The sequence below is a fragment of the Pelodiscus sinensis genome, chromosome Z, assembly GCF_052426305.1.
Source record: "Pelodiscus sinensis isolate ZL-2025 chromosome Z, ASM5242630v1, whole genome shotgun sequence".
Lineage (NCBI taxonomy): Eukaryota > Metazoa > Chordata > Testudines > Trionychidae > Pelodiscus > Pelodiscus sinensis.
Window position 1 is genome coordinate 31,980,842 of NC_143085.1, and position 13,257 is coordinate 31,994,098.

The window sequence follows — 13,257 nt, forward strand, 5'->3', positions numbered from 1 at the left end:
GTAATCATGTCTCAGAGGGGTAGCTTTGTTATTCGGTAACTTTAAATACAACTTGCAGTCCTGTGACATCTCAGGGTGAGTCTACACAGCACAGTTATTTTGAAATAATGGATGTTATTTCGAAATAACAATTCGAGTGTCTACACAGCAATTCCATTACAGGCAATCCCCGACTTATGACTGCCTGACTTACGACTCTCCCGCATTTACAACCATTTTTTTCATGCAAGATAGCTCCTAAAACCCCCAATTTACACCTGCAGCTCGCATTTACAACAGTGTATGATGCAGACTCCACGCATCATCCCAAAACAGGAAACACACAAGGTCAGTCAGACCTGCCAGTCTGCAGCTGCTGCTTGAACTGCACGTGTCTCTGCCACATCAGTCTTCACTTTTTAGTTATTTTTGTGCATTATTTTAACTATTTAGTTTAGTTTTCCTCCATTTCTGTCATCAAGTTTAGTATTTTTCGGGTATAAAATGGGTTTCCAGGGATGGAACCGCCATTTATAACATTGCGTCCATGGAAAATAAGGGTTCGACTTACGATGGCTTAACTTGCGACGGTTCTCCACGAACCAATTAGGTCATAAGTGCAGGGTTCGCCTGTATTTTAAAATAAATTCACGATAACAGCTTATTCCAACTTCTGTAAACCTCATTCCATAAGGAATAATGCCTGTTCCGAAACAGCTATTTTGAAATAGCGGGAGAGTGGATGCTCCACTGCTACTATCTCAAAATAGCTCTTCCCCAAGGCCATTCAAACTAATTACTCCTCAGTGCCTCCTGGGGCTCTAAATCAAGATAACGCATCCACATTAGGGAAGCCTGCCTTGGACTAATTTTGAGGCTTCCCTGTAGTGTGGACATACTATTTAGAAATAAGCTATTTCAGAGTATTTCTTCCGAAATAGCTATTTCAAAATAAGCGTGCAGTGTAGATTCATATATTAGATCGTGAGTTTTAATGGGTAAAACCTATTTCATCAGATGAGTTGGAGTGGAAATTACAGAATCCAGGGTATATAATTTCTTCTCTCAATTCATCTGATGAAATGGGTTTTACCTACAAAAGCTCGTGACCTAATAAATGTGAAAAAACTTAAAAAAGCAATAAATAGTCTTGTAACACCTTAAAGCAGGGCTACTCAACTTTGGAAGCCCCAGGGGCCACAACGATACTCACAGCACATGGCAAGGGCCGTATGACAGCCCTTTTAATGAGCAATGAGAGTCCAGGAAATTAACTACTAAAACGCATCTCAACAGAAGACCATTATATTGACTACTTTTTTGTTTTGGCTTCACAACAGTCCAAGAATTTAACTACTAAAACAAACTGCACTGTGAACCCAAACCACACACCGTAAACCCAAACTGCACTGTAAACCCAAACCGCATCACAGGCTGCAAACAAACAGGCTGTGGTCCGCATGCAGCCCACAGGCCATGTGTTGAGTATCCCTGTCTTAGAGACTAACAAAACACATAGATATTATCATGAGTTTTCGTGGGCACAACCCACTTCTTCAGATGACTGGCATTTAAGGGGTCCATACAGTTTCAAAATAAATTGCACAAGAAGGAGATTGGGGGTGGGAAAAGAAGAAAAAAAGGGGTAAAAAATTGTCAATTAGAGTTGTCCATGCTAAATGAACAGGGCTCGACAAATCTGTTTATCTACTCGCCCATGGCATGTAGATTTCCGCTGGTTGCCCCGTTCACCGGCGGTGTGCGCATGTGGGTCTGGTGCATGCGTGGTGCAGGGCTGGCAAGTGGATTTCACTGCGGTTTGTCAAGCCCTGTAAACGAACCTGATAAGAATACTTAATGCCCACATTAAGTACCCGTTGTTTGGTTTTTTATGTCATTAGGATGTGGAATGTAATGGGCCATCCAGCCAATGTCTTTGTTTAGACTTCTGTTGTAGGAATCAAACTTGTAAATGAAGTTAAGTTTTGTAGTTTCCCTGTCAAGCTGGCTTTTGAAATTGGTTTGAGATAATACAGTGATTTTGAGATCCATTAATGTCCATTATTTCTTTCTTGTAGAGACTGTCCAGTTTGGCCAATATAAATGGCAGAAATACATTAGTCTCTAAGGTGCCAAAGGCCTGCTCATTGTATTTATGGTAATCAAGGTTTGCCTCCCCCTGGGATCAATGAAGCCAGAGCACTGGGATAAAGTAAACTCTATAATAAATGGCCCTGAAGTTTCCCCCCAGGCCTTGCATTGTGACAAGGTCTCAACAGGATTCCAAAGGCAATCAGGATAAAGGTTTTTCAGCCAACTCCTGCGCTGAGTTGGCTGCAGCGTCAATCCACCAACATCCACAGCAATGACTCCAGATTCAATGGCAAGATCAGAATCCCTGGGCGCTAGTGGCACACAGAAAGCCCAAATCAAAGGCAATTTGGAAAAATGCCTAAGTGACTGAGGAGCATAGTGATGTTATTGGACATCGGTGGGACTGGGACGAGTGCTCCTAAGCTTATGAGATGCTTTTGAACATCTCTCTCACAGTCCCTGTTCCAAGGACAGTTGAGACTTTAACAAGATGGCCTGGGAGATCCAGAGAGGTGGTGCTAGCTTGGAAAGATTCCTTGCTCCGACTGCTGGTGGTGGTGTATCCATGTGGGACAGTGTTGGGCGCTTTGCAGAAGCTGAGGAAGGGGCCTCCAAAGGGGTGTGAATGAAGGGAGCCTGCTCCAGTGGGTTTAAAAGGCTATGCTAGGCAGAGGAGATGGCCTGGATGGAAAGACTGAGGATAAAATAGCTGCATGTCTTCATGCTCTGAAGGTTACAGCTGTTAGGAAAGGGTCCAGGTAGCTTCACATTGCTCTCAAAAGCATATCTGAGCCCTTAGTTATTTTGTCCTTGAAGCACCCCATACCTTGCACAATACCCATCCCAGAGACAGAAAGTGAAGCGTTTGCTGCCATGTCAGAGAAGTTGACAAATGCCAGTAATGTGCCATACATCAGGAGATTAGTGGCAGTTGGACAGTGAGCCAGGCAGACTGATCTCATTTCCTCCCTGCTGGGCTTCTGCAAACTAAAAACGGCAATCATGGGCACATAGCACCCCGTGCCACTCTAGCACGAGCTGCACAACCCATCTCGGACAAATCTTTGCCACTGTCCCTGTAGGCAAGTGTCATCAGCAGAAATTCAGTCGCAGGTATTTTTGGTGATGACCTTCAATGTTCCCACTAATCTTTTCCATCCACGTGCAGATTTTTTCCATCCATGTGTTAAATACATTTTTTGGTGCACCGAGGCACGTGTGAACATGCACCACAAGTAGAAACAAAACCTAGCTGTGGGTGCTCTGCTAATCTGCCAATGGATGACATTGGAACCTCTGCTGAGCAGTCAAACAAGCACACAGCTTACAAGGAACACTATTCTTGTTCATCTCACCCCACAGTTTGAGTCTCTCTCTCTTTAACTAACTAACTAACTAACTAACTAACTAACTAACTAACTAACTAACTAACTAACTCTCTCTCTCTCTCACACACACACACACACACACACACACACATTCTTTCCTTGGAGTGTTGCAGAATTGTGTTTGCTCCAGAACATTTATTTTTCAGACCCTGTCAGTGTTCCCTCAAATTTTTTTCATCCTTGTGCAGAATAAATTTTGTTATATGCACCAAAGCATGTAGGGATGTGCACCACTAGTAGACACACATGCTGCTGGCTATGGGCACTCTGTTAATTAGCTGGGCAGCATTTGAATCTCTCCTGGATGGCTGCCCAAGCGCTCAGCTTATAGGGAACAACGAGCCCTACCAGTATTGATGTAGGCAGCTGGATTTCCTTCTGCAAAATGTATAATTTAATTTGGACACAATTCAGGTGTGCATTTCCCCAGTTACAGTGAGAATTTCCTGCATAGAAAAACAGACAAGAATGGGACCAAGTACAAACGATCACATGGTGAACAGACCAAACCCAGCTTGTGTGGGCAGTAGCTGAGAACCAGCCCTAGACCTCCAGGGAGAGGCAAGCATCACAAAGTACCACCCCCACCACTGTGTCTGAGGAATTAGCATCATGCCAGCTCTTAATCCTTCTCTTCTCCGTGTGTGATGATGTGGACGAGGTTTTTGTAGTCTAAGATCCCTGTGATGTCTGGAGGGAAAGCTGCAAACATCTGGTCGATCTGTGAGATAAATGGGCCCAGAAGGGAAAGGTTTAGCAGAATGGCAGGATACTTGGGTCTGCAGCTCCGACGGAGGGGGGTAAGGGCCATTGGAAATCACTGGAAGTCCTGCCCTTGGCTTCCATGGAAGCAGGATGGGACAAGGAGACTTTCTAGCCCCTGCCATTTGTGGCTGCCTGCCCTTATGTTGAATAGTGATAGAAATGTAGCTGTGTTAGTCTGGTGTAGCTGAAACAAAATGCAGGACAATGTAGCACTTTAAAGACTAACAAGATGGTTTATTAGATGATGAGCTTTTGTGGGCCAGACCCACTTCCTCAGATCAAATAGTGGAAGAAAATAGTCACAACCATATATACCAAAGGATACAATTAAAAAAAATGAACACATATGAAAAGGACAAATCACATTACAGAACAGAAGGGGGATGCAAGGGTGGAGGGGAGGAAGGTAAATGTCTGTGAGCTAATGTAATTTATGCTATCATGTGCCGAAAGTGTCTGTCTGCTATGTACATTGGACAAACGTCTCAGACACTTCGCCAAAGAATCAATGCCCACAAAACAGATATTAGACAAGATCACAAAGAAAAAACAGTTTCTTGCCATTTCAACCAGAAAGGACACTGTCTCAACAACCTAAATACCTGCATCTTACTCCAGAAGACTTTCAAATCTGCACTTGAAAGGGAATCCTCTGAACTGGCATTCATGCTAAAATTCGACACTCTTCGCGGGGGCCTCAACAAAGACACCAACTACCTTACCCATTACCAAGATAGCTTCCCCAATTATCATCTCTAATACCATTAGCTCACAGACATTTACCTTCCTTCCCCCCTCCCCCGCATACTCCTTCTGTTCTCAAATGTGATTTGTCCTTTTCATATGTGTTCACTTTTTTTTAATTGTATCCTTTGGTATATATGGCTGTGACTATTTTCTTCCACTATTTGATCTGAGGAAGTGGGTCTGGCCCTTGAAAGCTCATCATCTAATAAACCATCTTGTTAGTCTTTACAGTGCTACATTGTCCTGCATTTTGTTCTTGCCCTTATGTTGGTAACCTGAGTGACTGTCAGTGGAAATATGGGAGGGGGATTCTTGCTTTGTTCCTTTGCCTGAAGCACTAGATTACCCTTCCACAAAAGGGAGGCTGCATGTGGAAAAAGAGTCATAACAGGGAAACTGAGGTAAGGACTGTGCCCGACGCTAGAAAGGAAAGCTGACCCGTTGCAGCTAGAGCCTGCTGTCCCTGCATGCAAACTAAACAGCTCAGTGCTAGGCATTACTGAATGGTGCACTCTGTACGAGGATAGAGGTGAAAAGGAGCCCTATGCTTACCTCTTCCTGGGAAAACCGCTCTCCCTGCGTCATCAGCATTTCTTTAATACTGCAAAAGAAAGAGTATGGGGTAAGAATGAGGGAGGGACAGTGAGGAAGCCAGAACAGCTGCCCCCTTCCCTCTGCATACCCCACACACTGCTCTGCACTTACTAGTCAGATTTCAGGCCTTTGCCTTCGGGGTCAAACACCTTGAACGCATTCAGGATCGTCTCCTCTGGATCGGCACCTGCAGGGGGGCACACACAACCACTGGTGGGACAGAGCAGGTATTGTCCCCATAACAGACAGCGCCAGAGAGTGGCATGCACTTTGGGGAGGGGAAATCACAGATCTGGTGACCTCCCACAGGGGACAGGCTGTGTGGCTGAGAAAGCTCATTCCCTGTGGAACCCAGAGGCACTGAGACCTCTGGGAGGAGGGGCAGGGGAGGAAACATTTAGTCTGCAGCCTTAGCTTAGGGCCAGGTGGGGTTTAACTCCTGTGGTAGAGCAGGGATCTCCAACCTTTTGAAGCGTGAGATCACTTTTTGAATTTAAGTGCAATCCAGGATCTACCTCAAACTCAAACACCCTTGCCCCGCCTCCTTCCTGCCCCTTCTCCGAGTTCCCGCCCCTGCTCACTCTGTCCTCCCTCCCTCCCCCACCCTCACTCACTTTCCTCAGAGTAAGGGTGGAGGATGCAGGAGAGGTTCAGGACTGAGTCCGGGATTTGGAATGCTGGCTCCAGCTGGGAACTGCTTACCAGAGGTGGCTTCTGGGTGGTGATTCAGGGGGCTAAGGCAAGCGCAGTCCTACCCTGGCCCTGTACCACTCTCAAAAGCAGCCAGCAAACTCTCTCCATCCCTGCCCTCCTCTGCCCTGTGGAGATGAGGGGCAGCGAGGAAGGAGGAGCACCCTGACATCAGCACCCCCCTTCCTCTTCTTCCCGTGCCCTGCACAGCAAGCAGGAGGCTCCCAGGGGTGAGGGGCACCTCCAAGGCAAAGGGCAGGAGCAGCACGGTAGTGCTGAGAGGGGCAGATGAAGTGCTGGCATTTGACAGCCTCCCCTTCCAAACCATCAGGATCACCTGTCAAAGGTTCCAAGTTCTACCAGTAGGTCCTGATCTACTGGTTGGTGAGCACTGTAGTAGAGGGACATGGCTTTAGCCCCTAAGGCCGCAGGTTCAATCCCACCTGCTGGTGACTAGGGTCTATTGGCTTTACACCTGCATGGAGGGGTTTTCAGGTCCGAGTGTCCTATCCTGCCAACACCCTGTGGTATACAACAATGGCTGACATATCTCCCCCCCACATACACATGCTGTCTGGACTGCCATTTCATATTCCATGGCATAGAGTGGAGCAGATATACATTCATTCTGCCCCTCCCTATCTCCAACATGTAGTTAATATACTCAGTGTATTTATAGCACATCAGCCTCATAGGATTGGGGGAATTCTGCACCAGTGTCACAGAGCTCAGGTTGCACAATGGCTGAGGGGGTATGGCAGGGGCATGGGGAGGGGAGGGGTTTAGAGTCAGCGAGAAGTGCCTGCCCTCCGCAATAATCCTCTCCTGACAGGCCACCAGAATGTGGGCAGCAAACAGCCACAGGCGTTCACGTCAGAATGGCTGGAGCATAGCACCGAACCCCTCAGAGTGGTGAGAACAGGTGTGAAAGAGCACTTCACAAGCATTGCTAGCTCCATTTCACAGAGGGGGAACTGAGGCACAGAGAAGTGGTGCAACTTGCTCACAGCCACTCGAGAGGCTACGGGGAGAATGGAGAGTAGTGCTCAGGATGTCTGAGTGACAGCCCCGTGCTCTATCCACAGGCTCCAGCTGCTGCCAAAAGGCCAATAGCAGCAAGTAGCATAGGGGAGGCTGAGGAGTAAGAGGAGAAATTGCTCAGCGTGTTAGAGCAAGATGCCCAATTGCTGGGAATATCCAGTGTATGAGTCTGTGATTGGCAACACCTTAATGGCCTGCCTTTGCCATTTCATGCCCCACCATGCTGGGGGAAGGATGCAGAAGAAGCCCCAGGCAATGACAATGGGATGTTTTCACCTTCTGAACTTTTCTGGAGAAAGAGAGTGATTTGAGTCCTAGGTCCTGAGCTAAAGCCTCCTTAAAAGTGCAGGCAAAGGCGTCCATTGAGTGCAGTATCAGTCCTTGGACAGAAACTGCAAATAAAGTGGCTTTTAATATACTTTGCTCTTTGCTAGCATCTTCACTTGGAGGATTTCAAAGCGCTAAGTCTTAGCACCCCTTATGATGCAGGGCAGAGTCATTATCCCTGTTTTACAGCTGGGCAACTGCTGTACAGAGAGGTTAAGTGACTTGCCCAAGTCACAAAGGAAGCTGGTGTCACACCTCAGGTCTCTGCCACCAAACTATCCTCCCATTCATTTTATCCCCCTATCTTATCTCACCCTTGAGCTTCTCGCCAAACATGCTCAGGAATACAGTAAAGTTAATTGGTCCAGGAGCCTCCTTTATCATTTCATCAAGTTCTTCATTCTTGACATTCAAACGACCTAGATAAAAAACAGACAAATCACCTGGGTTGTGGATTTAATTTGATGCAGCTATCAGAGTACCATTTTATACACAAACCAGCCTATGGATAAGTTAAAAAACATAGAAAATGTTCATTTTTACCATGGGAAGAGTCTTGAAGGGAAGTGGTAGAGGTTCCATCTTTTGAGAGCGATAAAATTGGACCAGACAAAACACTAGAAACACTAGAGAAGGATCCTGCACTGAGCTGTATGATCCAAAGGGTCTTTTCCAACTAGGGATGTAAATTTGTGGTTGTTTAACCAGTTAACCCTGGAGCAGCCCCTAGCCCATGTCATGGCGGGCTGCCCTGGCTATGCTGGGCTGAGCCTGCCATGCTATGGGCGGGGGCTGCTGTGACCAGACCATGAAGGGCTCACAGTGCTGTGGGCAGAGCTGCTCTGGCCAGGCTGGGCTGGTTATTCGGTTACTGGGTGGCTATGTCTACACTGGCATGATTTTCCAGAAATGCTTTTAATGGAAAAGTTTTCCGTTAAAAGCATTTTCGGAAAAGAGTGTCTAGATTGGCAGGACGCTTTTCCGCAACAGCACTTTTTGCAGAAAAGCATCCGTGGCCAATCTAGACATGCTTTTCCGCAAAAAAGCCCCAATCGCCATTTTTGCAATCGGGGCTTTTTTGCGGAAAAGAAATCTCTGCTGTCTGCACTGGCCCTTTTGCACAAAAGTCTTTTGGAAAAAGACTTTTGCCCAAACGGGAGCAGCATAGTATATCGTCAGTGCTTTTCCGGAAATTCAAGCGGCCAGGGTAGACAGCTGGCAAGTTTTTCCGCAAAAGCAGATGATTTTGCGGAAAAACTTGCCAGTCTAGACACAGCCGGTAAGTATACCAGTAAGGCTGATGCTTACTGGGTAACCAGTTAACCCTTTAGATATTTATTTCCAACTCTAATTTCTAGGATTCTAGAGAATATCATAAAACTGCACCATGATACTTGCTGATTTAGTTCCCACATGGATTTTGTCAGCAAAATGAACAGAACCAAGTGTCTGCATATTATCATTCATACAGCTACAAGTCCAGGGCTGATCTGCTTGAATTTCAATGCAGTCACACCTGATTGGCAAGGTGATAACCAGGAAGAATGTTCCCAATTGTCATACGTCATATAATCCAGCAAGACTACTCACAGAGCAAGGCATAAGGATGGTCCCTAATTTAATATAATAACCATTCTCTCTAGGCAGGGTCTAAAAATGACCCACACTGATCAAAAATATTAAGAAGATAAAACATTCTGCTCTTTGCAATCTAAACCATTTTGGTTCCAGGGGTTTTGAGCACAGTCAAATGGAAGATGGAATTAACTAGTGAATGAAATGGAAAGCATCGAACAATTAGTCAAACATGATCAAAACCTTTTTTGGTGTGTTTGGTGTGAGAGTTCTTAGATGCAGGCTTACCCACTGCTGCAAACGTATCTCTCAAATCTGCCTTGTCAATAAAGCCGTCCCGGTTCTGATCCATGATGGTGAATGCCTGGATGGGGAGCAAGATGAATGGCGTCATACAGAAAACTAATTCAGCATTGCCCTGTCCTGTCCATTGTAGCCTGGCTAGTAATTGGGATGTGTCCAGTGGCATAAGCTATGGCTTAAATTGTGTTTGTTCACAGCTGTGCTTGTAGCTTCCTCCCGCAGTGGGAGCGGAGACGAGGATTTCCAGACAGGTTCAGGATAGCGCCCAAAGAGCTCTGTTCGGCAGTATGGCAACGTGTGTTAGGCTGCTTGACGGAGCAGTGCTGGAAGTTCCTCTCTGATCCCCTTTGGCAGCGGCTGTGTGATGCTGGCGGAGGCATTATTACTCAGCGGCCCACAGAGGGGATTGCCTCCTAGCCTACACACCAAATGGGATCATTTGCTAACATCCTGGGAGCCCAGCTGACAGCTCTGCTCATGAGAATGACATTAGTCACATTAGAATGTGACTGTAACCTGAGTGTAACCCACACACCTGCTGGCTGTGGCTTACAGTCCTACCTAGTGGTACTTAGATCCCTCGCAAAGAGAAAGAGAGAATGAACATGCGCTGCACTTACAGGGGTGGGGAACCTCAGGCTCAGGGGCTGAATGCAACCCATAAATTGTCTGGATTGGCCCCCAAGAGTTATGGCTCCTCCCAGCATTGGGGAGCCCGCACTGGTGCTCCAGCCCCTGCCACTCCCCTGAAGGGCTGCAGCACACAAAATCTACTAGCCTGGCCCCAGGAAGCACTTTGAATGACTCAGAGGAGTAGTTATTTTAAAATAGCATCACCGGAGCATCTATACTATTGATATTTCTAAATAATCATTATTCCCCGAGGAAAGTAGGAGTACAGATTTCAAAATAACCAGCCCAGCTATTTCAAAATAATGGGCTTTGAAGTGTCAATGTTCTGCTTATGATTTCGAAATAAGGGGGTTATTTAAAAATAACTCCCTTGTGTAGACCAGGGCTGACTGATGGGCATTGCAACAAACCAGCCAGAAGAGACCAAATCTCCCTGCCCAGAGAGCAGGATTATCTAAGGCTATGTCTACACGGCAGAGCTTTTCCAGGACACCGAAGGTATCCCAGAAAACCTATGGCGCATCCAAGGAACGTATCTGCTTTTCAGAAAATTTTTTGGAAAAGCAGACGCATTTTTTTGGCATCCCTGTAAACCTCGTTCTATGTGAAAGAATGGATGTTCTGAAAGAGGGTTTTTTTCAAGACATATGGCCCCATGTAGATGGGCCAAATGTCAGAAAAGCCTCTTTTGGAAGCAAAGTGGAAAAAGATACGCAAATTGCAGTTTGCGTGTCTTTTTCCTACTTTTTCCTGCAGTGTAGACATAGCCTAAGGGATTACTAGAGGTAGGAGAATTCCTTCTGTAGGGATCAGGGGTGTGAGCTGGGGAGGGAGACGTAGCTATTCTCCAGTTGCGTCTGGAGCTGTCTAACCACTCTGCTTGCAGCCAAGGCGTAGAGTATTTGCATCCCCAGTGAGAGAGAGAGCGAGCGAGAGAGAGAGAATGTGTGTATGTGTGTGTGTGGTGGTTCCCCCGCATGCAGTTCTTTTTGGCCACTGCCTTGTCCTCAGCCAAAACATGGAGAGGCTGCAACATGATCTCCATAGACTCAGTGGGTACCTTTTAAGACCTGCACATGACTGTGAAAGAGTTAATCCGTTCTCAATAATAATGCCCTGACTCATGGCCATAGCTCAGCCAATGAAAATTAGCTCAGATTCTACAGTGTTTCTGTGTTGTGTGCCATTGGCTGAGTGTCTTGTCACTCTCTCTTCTGCTGAGAGATACAGGGCCCAGGAAGTTCAGAGAAGACCCCATATTTGATTATGTAGTTGAATTAAGGTTTTTTTTTTTTTTTAAATAAAGCAGTTGTCATTTAAATGAGCTTTTGGGTCTCTTTATTCCTAATCCAACCTCACCAAACTGAAAAGCATTTGGGAAAAAGTTGACATTGGTTGTTTTTAGCTTTACCCTTTCATGCTTATTTGAACAAAAGCCTCTTACCTCTTTGAATTCCTGGATCTGTGCTTGTTCGAACATAGAGAAGACATTGGAATTAGCTCCCTCTGCTCTCTTCTTAGCTTTCTTGGGTGACTTAGGGAATTCAAGTACATGATCATTAACTCACTGTATTTTTCAAGGTGGAATAAATTTAAACTCCCCTGAATTTATTCCTCAGTCTTTATGAATAGCTAGGGGCTGCTGCCTGCTGGTGCACTTTAATTCTTGAAATGATCATCTGCCTTTCCATTCAGAAGTGTGGGGTGAAGTACATACTGTTCTGTACTGATGGAAGTTATTATTTCTTCTCCCCAGCAGACCTCAGTGTCTTGGGCTCCTGATGCATTTCAACAAATTGAATAAGGGGAAAGCAACATGAAAAATGACTCTCCATGCCACAGTGTGACGTCTGTCACGGTTCAAATGACATTTGGCTGAGAAGGAACAGTAAAGAAATCTCTCCGGGTAACAATATAATTCAGGACCCCCGGGAGTGGAAAAGATAGCTAACTATATCTCTGGGATTTCATGCAATGGTTGTAGCTATTATGAGTGTTATCACGGATATGTACTTTTTGTCACTACAAAGGCTACATAATAAAGTAGTCTTAAATCTGCCCTTTCTGGCATCAAGGAAGACGAAATCCAGAGTTTAGTTGATTCCAATTCTTGTGGTTTAAATAGAAAAGGTTATAACACCCAGGCTAACATTTCTACTTCATTGAGAACATCCGAACATTTCTGCCTTAGGTGCACTCATGGGATCTGCTATGTTCTTTCCCTGTTAAATAAAAATCACTGATTTGTAAGAGATCCCAAGGAGGGTGTCCATGACTGGTACTGCTAGGAGTTACAAGAATACTACTAATAAATAAAACAAGATTTAAATGGACCAGTTCAAGACATAGAAATGTGCCTCCCAGATAGTGCATGGATGAGGAGAAAGAATTCCAGTTTGACCCTAAAAACTGCTCAGTTTCAATTTACATGCTCGGTTTGGTTATTGATTTGAAGACAGGGCAGCAGTTAACCTATAAGAAAACAACCTCCACTTATCTGCTGCTATTTGCAGATAATACCAGTGTATTAAATGCTCCTAGGAGGCTTATTTTGTTTCAGGAGCTGTACAAGTTGCATGTCTAAATCTCACTGGTCGCTAGAGATGTTCCTAGTAAAGACTCCCACTGCTATCTCATCTCGTGGTCATTCTTGCAGTTGCCCGCTCTCGTTACTCACCATCACCGGAGATGCTTTGCACGGCCCCTGATGTTCCTGCAAGAGGAATTCAAAAGACAATCCCCCAGGCCGCTCTGTGCTGAAACAATAAATACGGCCTGGTGCAGTTTAAAAATAAACGCATGCCCACTTTTGGCTGTAATAGGTAAGTTAACTGCCACCTCGGACGCCCCCGGCTCTGTTGTCTCTCTGTCTTTGTCTCGCTCTCATCTTGAATAACAGCTTGTTGTCACTTTGTGACATGTGAGACACAGAAGGTTTCAAGGTTAGAGAAATGCCAGCTGGTGGTGTGGCTGCCACTTTTAAGAAGTGGACAAAAAAAAGTGCTGTGCAGCTTGTGCAGAATGAGTGGCACATGCCTTTGTCAGTGGGTTGAGGGGAGGGCACAGTAAGCCTGCGAGAAGCGCTATTTTGCGGTCACCCTGGGGGGTCTGTCTATCCACA

At 45.7% G+C, this 13,257-nt stretch overlaps 1 protein-coding gene across 1 annotated transcript; it reads right to left on the bottom strand.

Moving 5' to 3' along the window:
* Positions 1 to 3,832: 3,832 nt before the first annotated feature.
* On the bottom strand, positions 3,833 to 12,969 carry MYL2 (myosin light chain 2). The gene is made up of 7 exons (XM_006132580.5): positions 12,814 to 12,969; positions 11,581 to 11,670; positions 9,489 to 9,564; positions 7,940 to 8,044; positions 5,679 to 5,754; positions 5,526 to 5,574; positions 3,833 to 4,182 (listed from the first exon to the last, which is right to left on the bottom strand). The coding sequence occupies exons 1-7, from the start codon at positions 12,814 to 12,816 to the stop codon at positions 4,084 to 4,086; spliced, it is 498 nt and encodes a 165-aa protein (XP_006132642.1). The 5' UTR covers positions 12,817 to 12,969; the 3' UTR covers positions 3,833 to 4,083.
* Positions 12,970 to 13,257: the final 288 nt, after the last annotated feature.